The 14,714-nt window shown below is 40.3% G+C and overlaps 2 protein-coding genes across 3 annotated transcripts in view; one reads left to right on the forward strand and one right to left on the reverse strand.

Annotated features, from left to right (window-relative positions):
* LOC140339534 (zinc finger protein 692-like) overlaps positions 1 to 4,237 on the forward strand; it is a 26,810-nt gene extending 22,573 nt beyond the window's left edge. For both annotated transcript variants that reach the window (XM_072424281.1, XM_072424282.1), the window contains exons 10-12: positions 706 to 820; positions 2,227 to 2,326; positions 3,735 to 4,237. In XM_072424281.1, coding sequence (XP_072280382.1) covers positions 706 to 820; positions 2,227 to 2,326; positions 3,735 to 4,146 — 627 coding nt within the window. In that variant the 3' untranslated portion in view covers positions 4,147 to 4,237. The remainder of the gene's footprint in view (positions 1 to 705; positions 821 to 2,226; positions 2,327 to 3,734) is intronic.
* An 8,602-nt stretch (positions 4,238 to 12,839) lies between these two features.
* On the reverse strand, positions 12,840 to 14,436 carry LOC140339537 (apelin receptor A-like). The gene has a single exon (XM_072424285.1). The coding sequence runs from the start codon at positions 14,273 to 14,275 to the stop codon at positions 13,121 to 13,123; it is 1,155 nt and encodes a 384-aa protein (XP_072280386.1). The 5' UTR covers positions 14,276 to 14,436; the 3' UTR covers positions 12,840 to 13,120.
* Positions 14,437 to 14,714: the final 278 nt, after the last annotated feature.

Below are 14,714 nucleotides of genomic sequence, written 5' to 3' on the forward strand. Positions count from 1 at the left end.
TTAAAGTATAAATAACAGTGACTATGTAAATGTGATAAGATCTGTCATTTAGCAACACCTGTTAGACTCTGCTTGATTTAATCTTGCCAGCACTTGCACAACCCATAGTGTCTGCTGGAGGAATGGAAATGTCACCACTTTGGCCATGTGAGAGTGCTGGGGTCTAGAAATTTGCTTCTGGACCCAAAAACATTATCACACACGAGAATGTCACACTCACCACCATGCTGAAAAAACTTGGGATCAGCTGAGACATAGGCTTGAGTGATGGCAAATCTCTGCCAGGGTGAATATTAGGGGGGTTTCAGCCTCTTATAATTGACTCTTCATCAGCACTCTGATAAGGAGAGAGGGTGCTTGAGGCCACTAAGGCAACTTTCAATACCATGTGCTGACTGGAGGAAATCTCACAGAAATTACCTCTTCAGTGTTTTTTGCACTTTCTCTGTCCCATCAAAAAGGGGAGGGAGATTGGGATGTGATTCAGCTGTGTTACTGTTCAGCCTGGTGACATTGTATAAATCTCAGGACTGAATAAACAGAAATGAAACTTTATTATCAAGTAAAATCGACCTGGTATATGTATTTCATATGTGTATTTAGCTATTTGTCTGAAGATCATTTTAATGATATGCAAAAGTTTTCCCATTATAGTTGCCTTTTTCATTTTTGGTAATCTTAAGTTTCTTCTCTGTTCTCCTTTAGTATCACCAGAAGTATCAACACATGAACCAGCGCACCTTCCGCTGCTCAATGCCTGACTGTGGGAAGACCTTCAATTTCAATAAGCACCTTAAAGAACACGAAAAGAGACATAGTGGTAACCTTGTATTCCAATCATCATTCTATATTATAAGCAGAGAGAGTAGCTGATGAAGATGAAGTATATAAGCACATAAAGACTTTTAGATTTGGATAGATTCACCTCTGAATTTCCCAGTGTTCAGTGATGTCACATGCCCTATGCATACCCGAAAATACCAGGAGGTTGTTTTGACCAGTGATGATAAACCAAGCAGAAGGGAGTAAAATGACAAAAGGCAAAGGAAAATTAAAGCAGCACACACAGCATAGAATGTTAAATCTTTCTTTAAAAATTATGCATTAAAAATCTCTATATTATCTAAATAAGGTGCATCGTTGTAAAGTGCCATAACGAGCGCTAATGCTATTGCAGTCCAAAAGGAATTCATGTGTACAACAAATGTCCATATAAGTATCCCTCTGCTGTGTATTTCTTTAGTACATTAGTTTATTCAGCCAAAATGGCATACCTTTTTCTGGAGTATCCACTGTACCCACCTCTGCTGACACAGCACTGTGACTATGAATAATGTCATTTCTGGTGTCATGTCTCTGCCTTGGCTGCGTTCAGCAAAAACTTCATTCCAATGCTGCGTTCATGATGGCACACAAATACAGTTTTGAAAACATGGCAAATTTATCAGATGAATATTTTTTCTTTATTATGCATGGACAATTTTATTGTTGATCTCTGCTTTCTGCCATATTGGCTAACCCGTACATAGGGTCCTGAAGCCTTTAAAAAAATCTAGCACTTTAGAGCAGCTTTTCTCTACCTCTTTTACATGGAGGATCCCTTTCAGGTCCTAGGGAACCCCAGCTATACCTAACTACTGTATATCCACATCTCACAGTATACGAGTGTGGTGGTCATTGGGAAGAATGCCTGTTATTACATTGCTGGTCAATGGGAAGAATGTCACCCTTACAGATAGCCAAAAAATCATTGGTGTCATCTAAACTGACCTTAGAGGTACAAACTTCTCATTGCTCAAGGAACCCCTAGCAACCTCTGGATGAACCTTAGGGTTTCACAGACCCTTGTAGAGAAACTATGCTTTTGAATAGTTACTCTCCCCTTTTTTTCTTCTAATAGCTATCCTGATTAGCACGCATGTCCAGATGACAAAACTTGCTAAACAAATCATTCTGTTCTGGAAAACCCTTTATGTTTATATAATACAATACAGCCTATAAAAAAGGAGAATTCGTCCATCAATTGTCTCTTAGCCCTTGGACACCTGAGAATGCTAGATGCACTGCTTAGTTTACAGACCACGAACAAAACAATCACCTCAATCATACACTTATAATACAAATTTTTAAAGCAAGTTTGCAAAAGTGTGAAAGTCTAATGGTACAATTAGACTATAAGTAAAAGAAAAACACTTAGTAGTTTCCCTGCTTGTGTCCTTTTGTCAGATCGGAGGGATTTCATCTGTGAATTCTGCGCCCGAGCCTTCCGCAGCAGCAGTAATCTCATCATTCACCGGCGTATTCATACTGGGGAGAAACCACTTCAGTGAGTATTTATTCTGCCTTATACTACCAGCTATATTGTACAGGGCTTTGCTCTCTTTCTGCCAGTCACAATGTGGGCTCCTTTGGGCTGGCAAAGAAGAAAGCATGCAAATAGTGCCAGTGCAAATCTTATGGACTAAACAATTTCCTTGTACTGGGAGGAGGTTAAAGTCTCCTTTTACAATAGACATATGGAGTATTTTTGGGCTAGGTTTTGCTAGCTACAATAATAGCTGTTGTAATTGACCCAGGTCAATTGACTCTGTTGGCACAGAATATACCCTGAAAATACCTTTATACTCACCTCAAAGCATCCTAGGCTAGGCTGTCATTTTGGTGTCAAACTTAAGTTGAATCTTCACATCCCTAGTGGTGTGCAGTGGTTCCATCTCCCAGCTCCTACAACATTACAAGACACAGAGGCCTTGTGAGAAAAAACAGTGCACAATAGTGGACCAGACACTTCTAGATGTGTTAGATCTTGATGCAGACCCTAAGGCTACGTACACACGTCAGATGATTCTAGTACAAAAATCTGGTGTGTCCACAGCGCTCGCCGTCCGTCTTCCGAACAACCGTCCTGGCGGATCCACGGACGAGGAACGTTTGCAATGAAAGTGTAGGAGGGAGATTGCAGGGGGGTGCCGCTCCGTTGTTCTCCCCCTCCCCTCTCTATAGAGCACAACAGTACTGTATGTACAGCACTCATGCATTGTGCATTAGTTTGTAAAAGATCCTTTCCAGCAACAATTATTGCACGTGTGTAGGTAGCCTAAATCTGAGTAAATCCTACCTTGTTTTGGAAATAAAAAACAAACAAAAGACAGTTCCTTTACCTATCATTTTGCAGCTAGTCATGATTATGGATAATCTGCTGGATAATATGGATAGTCCTGCTAGAGAAAAATGCTGCTTTGCTAATATGGCTGCCAAGTTTCAATTACACTCCTTGCCGGAAAAATAAAGCTACTGCCCTGTAATGTTCCTATTCTAGCCTTTTTTATTTACCATAGTCCTTTCTTATTGTGAACATGGAGCATGTACCCTGCATCTGTATACCATACAACTTGAAATGACACATATGTTATAAGGGCAATCCAAGGCAATATGTCAAAGCAATCTGTAAGCTGTAAATGCTTGTCACAAAATGCTGCCACTGAAAAAAAATCAGAGCATTATCTGAGTTTACTTTACTCAATGTCAGGGTTTTGGAATAAGCAGCTAGGGGCTGGGTATAGGTAAGAACATACACCTTTGTCCATACAAGACAAAGCATCAGAATTATTTAATGTCTACACTTCTCATGATGAAACATGTTCCTCAAGCGGGTCTTTTACCAGCTCTATGTAAATGCTGCTTCTCTCCTTTGGATGATTTATCAAACCCTTTTTCCTACTTTTTTTTTTAAGGTGTGAGTTCTGTGGGTTCACCTGCAGACAGAAGGCCTCCTTTAACTGGCACATGAAGAAGCACGATGCCCCCTCTTTCTACCAGTACCCGTGTGACATCTGCGGGCAGCGCTTTGAGAAGCGAGACAATCTTGCCGCTCACAAGAGCCGTAAGCATCCAGAGCCACGTGATGGGGCTCCACAGCCCTCCTTTGAAGGTGACACTTCTTCTGCCGAGTATTCCAGCCAGACTGAACTGGCCTATAAGGAGGATTGTCAGCAGACTTTGACAGAGCTGACAGCTGTTTCTCAGGATAGCATAAAAGGGACAGTTTTCCCTGAATATCTAGAACTAACAGAAAGCGTAACGGAAACCCAAGTGACAACTCAGCCTGCAGGCAGCACTGAGTTACCAATGGTGATTGTCTTATAGGGATTCACCAAGTGCTTCCTGTTGTGTGAATAGTAACTAATCACGCTGCTGAAGATGAAAGTTAAGGTTGGGAAGGAAGATACCAAGGCCTTCTGCAAACACAGAAATAGTACCCCATTGTACAAACATAGAAATGGTAATCCCAAACTCTATATCATTTATGAAGATGTTAAACAGTAAAGGTCCCAACACTGAACCCTGGGGTACACCACTAATAACCTTAGACCATTCAGAGTATGAATCATTATTAAAGGAGTCCTGTGTTCCTGGATAGAGAAACTCTATCCAGGAACACATACTACAGGGCGACAACAGCAATCAGGGGAGCGGAGTTGACAGTTCTGCTCATGTGTGTAAAAGGCCTTATGGATATATCTACAGTTAGGATATTTGGACCACAGAAACATCTAGATCAGGGGTGTACCTCTTGTCCCAGAGGGACAAGATCCACACAGATTTTTAGTGTTTCTCTTTCAGACAGCGGTAAATTAGGTAACATATGGTTTACAAGGGGTCAGAAAGTGACTTTGTTTATTAGAAAATTCTGGCCTGTATGTGCCCCTCAAGGATCTGTGTTGGACACCCCCTGATCTTGATACTTTCTCATTATCTACTGTTTATATTTATTCCTCCTGTTCAGCTGCTTATATCCATATTTTCTTTTTCTATCTACAATTAAGCCAGCAGGACACTGTTTACTGTCAGCACATGCACAGACTATATAAACAACCTTTAAGAGTCATGATCATGGAAGAGGACTGGACTTCCCGCTGGGATACCACACTGACCTCAATGTCCAACCACAATCTACAAAACATAAATAAACACAGGAAGAAAAGATTGCAAGACACAGCTGTGGGGGATATTTTTTTGTTTTCCTGAGGGCGAAAGTGTTGTTGCATTGTATGAGAAGATGGCCATAGACATTAGATAACAGGCAGATCACTGGAAAACATCTCCTTGGCAGATGTATGTAATCAGGCTCACTCTGCCCAAGCAATGATGTTTATGCCTGTTTTCATAGGGGAAACCAGCAGAACTGGACAGTTTTAAACCATCCAGATGACATCCCTTCCTAAAAAAAGGGCCAACCAACAGTACAAACCCAGCAATTTCAAGTGGAGGGATCAGAAATTCATGGAGTACAGGTCCTCTTTAAAGGACACATATGTTTATTTCAACAATCCTTTACATGTGCCACCCAGTACAGTCAAAGTCTAATACATAACAGTCAAATCTTTCCTGGAAGATGCACAAACTCCAAAATTATCTTGCTGGCTCTGCATATTCCTATTAATTCATAGGAAAAGTAAATAAAAAAAAAATCTATATGACATTTTTTTTTGGAAAGTTTCCCACCATTGACTAGATACAGAGTGGTCAATGTTCTTCTCTTGCAGGATCACCTATAAATATTCTGAAAACAAGATGGCTCAGTGCAATATTCAGATTTATTTTTATCACAGTTGTTAAACAATTTTTTTTGGATTTATTTTGCAACATAACACAGTTAAAGCTGGACCTAATCTTTACTGCCCATCTTGTACATAGTTGTACAGGCTCCTCTCCTGAATTGAAGCTGCTTCCTGCACTCACTTTACATAGTATGCATTAAAAGTTGTGACAAGTTATCTTTATATAGGCATTCCACACCCAACTAAATGACTCTTCTTCGTTAGCACTTTTCTTTCATTTTTCTTTCAGTTCTTTCAATAATAGAGGCCCAGCATCACATCTGAGCATTACCTAGAATGCATTCCGGTGGGTCCTCCTTGTCACTGGTAGTCCCCAGGTTTCCTGTCCAACTCTGTCTCTGTCAGTAGCCCAGCATTAGGTATGTCAAACTTTAATGAAACATCTGAATGAACTGTATAGAAAAAAGTATATTCAAACCCAAGAATTCAAACTTAAGTTGACAACACTGCTCCTCTATAGATACAATGGGTGAGGATGTCTGTGAGGCTATCTGTACAGATGACATTCTTCCCACTGTCCAGCAATGTAAAAGACATTGCTACCAATGACCACCACACTAAAATACTATGAGCCGTGGATAGGGATGAGCAAGCGGGAATATTAAGTTCGATCTCGTGGTGAATCAGGCATTTCACGCTTACCGAAAATGTAGGCGGGAATGGCCTTCTGATTCGCCGAGAGGTCGAGCTCTCGCGGGGCAGTAGGATTTCCAGGGCTGCATCATGCATGCATAAACTTCAAATCAAATGTTCTTCTGGCTCCCATGATGAACAGAACTTCTGGAGCACAGAAAGGGTAAAGTAAACTGGTTTCTGGGCAGTCATTAAATTGCATGCGTTGTTCTACCCTTTATAAACCAATGATTGATCCACTTTAAATTTACTACGGGTCATAGAGAGGGAACAGTGGATCACATGGCCCAAAAAACACCAATTTGACATGACTAAGCTCCAAAGGAGATGAATAGGAGTTCTACTAAAAAAAACTACTATAAAATAAAAAACTATTGTGTTACTGTAGAAAAATTGCTAAAGGTGAAATAGGCCTGTTCAATGTAATGCAAACTGTGATTGGGCCTCTCTTGTCCTTACTTCAGAACCTTCAAGTTTGGTAGCTGAACAAATAAGTCCTAAAAAGAGACAAAAACATCAAAATTTGCAGGAATAAAATGTTGCCATTGACACAGAACTGTGACTTAATGCCCTTCATAGAACACAACACCTACTAAACAAAAAAGTAATCTGTATTTACCTTTTAACTGATCACTGCTGGCTAGTGTTTGATACATTTCGAAGGCCCAAGAGAGGATGTTTGTGTTTTTAGGAAGTGTGAAATGAATTAGCATCTCAGTAGGGGCATACTGAGCTGTCTAGAGGAAGATTGAGGAGGTTGGCTCTGTTTTGTGTCAAAACAAGATAACATTTCGCCCTCCACACACATAAATTGACCACACAGACACTGAGGATGAGTAATAGCACAACCATTCATGATGCCCTGCAATCACTGAGAGGGGAACTCAAACAGGCCCTGTGATTTATAGATGATGACTGTGGTCTTCTGCCACATTACAATACCATACACAGCTATAAAAAAACAAGCTTAAAACAACATAAAAAACAATCTGCGCAGAACCAAGTTAGTAAATGCATTTTTTTTTACATATTTCCCAATATATAATCTGAAAGCCTTACTTGGGATAAATGGAGCTGAATTTCTATCAGCAACATTTGAATGCCTGTTCTGCAGAATTAAAAAAAAATAAAAATAAAAAAATCTTTGCTCTTTTTTTTAGCATTTATCTCCTAGTCCACATAGTTTGACATGCACGTGCAATGTCATGCCCAGCCCGGACACAATTTATGTAATGTAGAAGATGATGAGTATTGAGCTGTGTGTCCTACATACATGGCTTACATAGCCATCCTGCAGCAGCGCGCACAGCTGTGAGCTGTCAACCAGGGTAAGCTTGCAGGCAAGGACTGTGTGCAGCTGCATATGCTGCACCTCAATGTATCTGCCCCTGCGTGTGTGTCTCAGCACTGGCTCAAATATATATATATATATATATATATATATATATATATATATATATATAGCAAAAGCTCATTGGCCTATGGAGGCAGAAGATAAACACTCCGGCCATGTACACAAGCTGAGATTGGATCAGCATGCTAAACAACTCCTGTGCTATTCTAATTTACAATGAACCTTCACGCTAGCTCTTTTACACCTGGACTCCTGAGGCACACATTTTTTATTCAGTTGCAAAGTGAGTCTCAATTAACAACCATACACAAGATATGGGCTACAAATGTCAACAGCAAATGCAAACGAAATAAGTAAAAAAAAAAATAAAATAGGAAAGAGTCAATATCAACTCTACCAGGCGTAAAAGAAAAAAGGACTCTGGTACTGATGCAAAAAAATGATTCTCTTTGAACTGGTTTATTCTACTTCTGCCATCTCTTAACTTACCATAAAATGATTGCATAAATTGTCAACAAGTAACTCTACATTTTCTATCAGTCAATGGAATATTTCTATGGATGCCCCAAAAAGTATTTAAGGTGGCAATGACCAACAGTAAAAAGTAAAATAAAATGCTAAATAGGTTAAATTATCCATTTACCGCTCAAAGACAACAGTAAGGAGACACAATTCTTTATGAAGACATAATGCATCCTGACCGGGGAGGAAACAAGAGTTTATCAGGAAGAGTCCCTTCCGCTAGATATCCAAGAAGTAATTCAGTGTCAGTGCTTTTCTTTTTATAAAAGTCGACAAGACAAACATTGCTTTGTATCCTGTTTGAAAGATTTGTTTTTGCACGCAGGACTGGACCATAACCTTTCAATTACTGTATAGAATAAAATACTTACTGTAATCTCCCAACTGTCTGAAATTGTGCTGGATTCTAAAGCCGCATACACACGTGCAATATTAGTCGTTGGAAAGGATCATTCACGATCCTTTCCAATGACTATTATTGCACAATGCATGAACGGGTGCTGTACATACAGCACTGTTCTGCTCTATGCAGACGGGAGGGGGAGAGCGACCAAGCGGCTCCCCTCTGCGCCCTCCCCCCTTCCCTTTCATTAGGATCGATCATCGTCCATGGATCCGCCAGGACGGTCGTTCGGACAATGAACAACGCGTGCTGTACACACTTCAGATTCTCGTCTCCAGAACCATTGGAAGTGTGTACGTAGGGTGCATTCACAACTGTATGTCTTGGTGCTTTGCTTTAACGTATACCAGTAAACACATTATGATGCTCGTTAATGTTAAATCAGTGGTCTGCTAATGCATCAGAATTTATAAAAAATAGAAATGCAACATTTTTCCCAATACAGTGCAACAAATCACATGGTAGTATGTTTACCAGTACTGTTGCAACACATCTGTGTTGGGGTACCCCGGCCCCATATAATGCGTGTGTTGACATGCGTTGTAGTTTGATGTGCATTAATGCTTGCATTGCTGCAACGCACGAATAGACAAATGGTGCGAATGGACCCTCATCCTTCCGACCCTATTTCTTTCAGTACTTCATGTAGGTCTGAGCTCTGTATAGACCTTCCACTCTCAACCAGAATTCCATAGAAACCCAGGATCCCTCCAGAGGTTGTTAGTGCTTTCTTGAACTGTGGCTTATCGACCCATTTCATGATACATTCATTTCTGGAGCCACCACCACTTGGGAGAGTCAGATTCTAATAATGTTTTTAGTTGTCTACAAAGTGGTATTCTAGCCACAGCTGTAGGAGGGTCTTTGTTTACTAGGCTTTTTTCCCACTGACCCCATAAAAATATTTTAAGGGTTCCTCATGTGTAAAAAGCTTGATAAACGCTGGTATAGATGTAGAATTTAGGTTTGACTTGTACCATCAATATTAATTAGTCTGGTCATGATGGATGAAGTAGCCCAAGTAGTTCATTGCCTGGAGGAAGGCTTAGGGATAAGACACCTGTTGAATTGAACCAAAACAATTATTTTTTTTTCTCCTAAAGAGTGAAAAGCCAAGGAATGGGGACACCAGATGGGCTCTAAATACCTAACCATCACCCCCCACTTCAGTATGGGGATAAAAAATAACTTCCAGGGACAATCTCTTTGTGATTCTACCAGTAATGGTAGACCAGTTGTAGACAACCCAAAGCCCAAGCTCTTAAACTACATTAACCTTAACCTTCCCAATTTTGGGTATTTAGTTCTAGCAAACTATCTCATGGTATAGGAATCCCAGCAATCTAATATATAGTGGGAAACTGCTCTCCGCAAAATTTCGCTAATGTTGGTAAAAAATTCCTCATTACCGTATAGGACATCTAGAAGTAAGGTGGTAGCCATGTAAAATTTTCCTAAGATTTTAATGGTCTTGTACACATTGTGAGCAACTCATTTTCCAGTCTATGTTCTGATGTGAAGCAACTAGCAAATACACATGGTTTGAAAAAAGTATCACAAGCCATATGTTTGAATAATTGATCAAATCCGAATAGAAATATGATGACTTTCCAACCATAAAAATTGATATAAAGGTGCATGTGCATGTAATGTTTCGAGATTTCTGACAATTGATCTTATAGTTAATCTGCTAATGTGTACTAGGCTTGTTAGATGAGATTGCATGGAAGCACAGTACTTTTTGTACTAAATATATATTTTTATATTTTATTGTATATTTTTGTACTATATTATGCCTGGTAGGATGTACTGGCCCATTCCTTTTCATGTTTTTGATGCCAAAAGTGAGATTTTTATTGCATAATTTATGTTATTGCATTACAAGTATGTAGACCAAGGTACTAAAAAGGTATTTATCACTGAAATATAGATGTACCTACCCAGCACCTAACTAATACTGAAATAGCAGTTCTGGGTTGGCTGACCTGTTAAACTTGGGCACCTCTATGTTTGGCCATGAAAGGAAGGACATGTGGACAGGTGACCCCAAGCTTGTAAAATCTAACAATGCTGACTTGGAAGACCTTCTGACACTGGAGAAAAGATGAGCTGTGCATATTGCTGTGACGGGAAGAGGAAAGAGGGAGAGGAGACTAAGACGAAGGAACAGGATGAGGCTGACAGCCTCTTGTGACTTGTTTAAGACAACTGGCGAGTGCTAGGAAGTGGCACAGGATGGAGGGAGAAGAAGAGGAAACATTTCACTTAGGTGATGGGGGCAGGAAGCAACAAAGGCTCCTGTGAACAATTTAATCAAGAGCCATGATGAATAACTGCTAAAAGTCATGGTAAACTGGGGGGGCGGGGGCTCCCTACAGCCATGGGTAATGCTGCGTACACACTTGCAATAATTATCGTTGGAAACGAACAACTAGCGACTGATTGTCTGATAATCATTAAGAAAAAAAGTGCATGACTGACCAATGACACCAACGAACGAGGATCGTTGCTGCAAACGAACGAGGGATCTGATTGCGCGATCGTTCACTATCTATTGTGTGTACGGTCGTTCAGTGATCGTGGATGTTTCTGCAGTACACTTTCTCCTTTACATGTCACTTCCTGCGTCATTCAAACGATCATATCTAGCGTGTGGACACTATTGGTGGATTATATTTGAACCATCGTATCGTTACGGCATGTACAGAAATGTGCACAATACGATTGTTCGTTTTCTAACAATAATTATTGCAAGTGTGTACCTAGCTTTAGTCTGACAGATTTTGGGGGTCTAGGTGAATGGCAAATCCCCCCTCACCTAATTTCACATTAGATATGGACAAGGATGTGAAAAATCAGAGTATAAAGGTGACTGTACAGGTCTGGTCAATGGGTCAATGGGTCAATGTACAATGTAATCTATCTTAGTCTCCTTTAATTCAAAAACGATTTCTTTCCTGGTTATTGCCATTCACTCAACAACCAGCAACCACCAAATAGTGAGAATGATCACCAGCCTTTATACTAAAAACCTGAAAAGTTGTCAGAGAGGGCTTCATTGGCTGGTGGTTGTCCTTGCTAACAAAAAAAGGGCATATTGATGAAACATAGATTATATTGAACAAAGATTGATCAAGAAGGACCTCATTTTTTACAGATTATCCTTGGATTATATGATTGTATTAACTTTTGTATATCATTTATTATTTTATTATATAAATATTTAATATTCATTCAAATTGTATTTTAGTGTGTGGCCACTTTAAGAAGCTGATATAACTCTTGACTGATTGCAAATTCCAATCTGACTACATGTGGTCTGATATCATATCATATTTTCACTTGAATATAAAGTAGGAGTTAGTAGTGGTGGAAGTTTACTTATACTGGATGTCCTAAGGGACAACGTGCCGACCCTTTAAATATAGGTAAGATATGTAAAGAAAAAAGGAGAGGAAGGGTTTTTTGGCAAACCAAAAAAAAAAATTGCATTTTAATGATACAATAATAATATTAATCAGTTCTGGTGAACCACCATGGGAGTTGTGGTCCCATGTGGTGAAGTTCAGGTCACCCATTCAAAAACATGGGCTGTAAATGCATCAAAATTATGCATTGTATTATTCATTGCAGCAAACCCAATGCACAGCAGGGTATTAATGTGTATTGTGGTGTTCTGCACGTATTGCTAGTGCTGACCTTCCATAAAAAATGCTATTGTCTGTATTTTGATTTAATAGTTCCAGAGACATTGACCCAGAACAAACATGCAGAGCAGGAAAGTCAAAGTAAAGCCATTGCACCTAATCTGCATACTTGTTCATAGGGCAGTGACTCGCAGATAATTGAAGCCAATAAATCAACATAACAACCAAGGAACTAGTGTTTAATAGGAAAGATCAGCAATTTGATTTTATAAATATATAGTACTGTTTGCTTTTAAAGTAATCCATTCAGTAAAGAAATACTTTTGATTGCCTCCTTCTGAAGATGAGGGGATGAGTGACTCAGAAGGCAGATAGGCAACCATCATTTTCAGAAGGAATTGGATAGCAGATTTTCTCTATTGATCAAAAGTTAGCTTTTAAAGTGGACCTGTTATAGAGATACAGAATTATAGAGGGGCATTCATTGCTGACGCTTTTGCTCTAAAAAGCTAATTGATTGGTTTTGATGATGCACTTTGAGTGTACAGCTGACCTGGAACCAATATATTTAACAAGTTTAAATAATGTCAAAAGTCCTTTTTAGTCATCTTTACATAGATGTATATTCTATTCCACTTAACTCCTGAACAACTCATAAATAAATCTTAAATTCTTTTTTATTATAAAAGTATATACATAAACCAACCAAAAAAAATATAAAAAACAAAACTCCCGTATCCCCAAACCCCAACAGTCTTTAAGTGCTCTGGTGTTTTGGGGAACAGATTTTAACCCTGAAGTCCTCCAATGTTATTACCCTTCAAGAAGGGTAAATTTCAAATGGGCTGTATAAAACAAAAAAACATAATGTTGTTCAAAATGGCAATGTCCAAAAATGCATCAAATAAACAATGAACAAGTTGGCTTTTGACCACAATGTCTAATCCTTCATTTCATCAATGTCCTCCTCCTCTGTGGAAACTTTGATGGGCTTACTGCCCATCTCTGCACAATCCCCAGAAGAGCTGCCTATATGAGCTTTTTTACCTTTTCCCTCTGTTTGTCCTTCTGCACCCTTTAGGAGGACTCCACAGCCCAGCAGGTTGCGACAATGTCCTCTGAACCTGGGATCTAGAAAAGCATAGAGGACGGGATTCAGGCAGCTGTTGGCATACCCTAAGCAGGTGGCATAGGGATGCAAGTTATTGAGAAAAACATGCAGGCCGCAGATTAGTGGTAAAACGTCTGCATTCATCAAGACATAAATGCTTTTGACCAGGTGAAATGGGGCCCAACATACCCCAAAGGTGACCACTAGCCCAACCATTATGGCTAAGAGCCTTCTTTTCCTACTTGCAACTAGTGGCAGATGGAAGTGACCTGAAACCCGGCGGCCGATGCCCACGTAGCAGAAAAGGATGACACAAAATGGTGCCACAAAAGCCAACAATGTTGAGGTAAATCCCAAGATAGCTTCCCACAGGTGAGTTTGACCACTACTGTCCACTGCTGAGTAGTCCATGAAGCACATTGTCCTGTTATCAAAGAGCTCATCTGTTTGTCCTGTGTTCCGAAAGATGAGGGCAGGAAGGGCCAGCAGTCCAGCACTTGCCCAAGTAATTGTGATGGCCATTGGGCTGGATAGAGAAGATCGTGGGTGCCCCGGTCCTGGGGATAGTACAATTACTATGTACCGGTCCAGACTTAGTCCCGTTAAGCAAAATGCGCTGGCATACATGTTGAGAAGTACCATATATCCACTGACCTTGCAGGCAAATTTTCCAAAGGGCCAGTGATATCCAAGGGAAACATAGACAGCCCACAGGGGTAGAGTCACCACGAAAGCCAAGTCGGCAATTGCAAGCTGGGCAATGAAAGTATCTGCTGCCCGTGGACGATCCTTGCGGCGGTGGCTGGCCCACAGTACTAGACCATTGCCTGTGATGCCCAAGAAAAAGATAAGGAGGTAAGTGGTAGGTATAAGTCCAACTGATGGCTCCCACTCATCATACTCGCAATCAGACATTGCAGGGAACAGAGTCAAGTTGTCCTCCATTTCCAAGAATAGGGTCATGTTTTCAGTCTCCTCTTCCATCTCTGGTGAGTTGCACTATTCTCCAGTGTCTATTCTGTTTGCAGTTCTACTCATTATCAGACCCCCACACCACTTTATAGCCCTCTCCTCCCAGCCCAGGACAACCCTCCTCTTCCAAGAGGCTAGTCCTGTGCAGGACAATTTAACTCCTTCATAAATGCCTTTTGCCTATGTGTTCTGCTTTGCTAAGTGATATGGTAACTCAATTATCACCCCCCTCTTTATATCCTGAATATAAGAAAGGGGGGGGGGGAGCAGACAGGCAGCAGCAGACATCCTGTGAAGGGAGCTCACAGGTTATCTGTGTATTCTACACTTCCATTCCATAAACAGGATAGCATGACATAATTAGCTGCACAACTGCTTCTTTGACCATCTTGTCTGTCTGGAGTGTAACAGCTAACAAAAGAGGCACACGCTGAGCTTCTGCCTAAACACA

This window comes from Pyxicephalus adspersus, chromosome 10, assembly GCF_032062135.1.
Source record: "Pyxicephalus adspersus chromosome 10, UCB_Pads_2.0, whole genome shotgun sequence".
In the NCBI taxonomy this organism is placed as follows: Eukaryota; Metazoa; Chordata; class Amphibia; order Anura; family Pyxicephalidae; genus Pyxicephalus; species Pyxicephalus adspersus.

Coding starts and splice junctions, on each gene's coding strand:
- LOC140339537 (XM_072424285.1), bottom strand. CDS start 14,275: ATGGAAGAGGAGACTGAAAACATGACCCTATTCTTGGAAATGGAGGAC.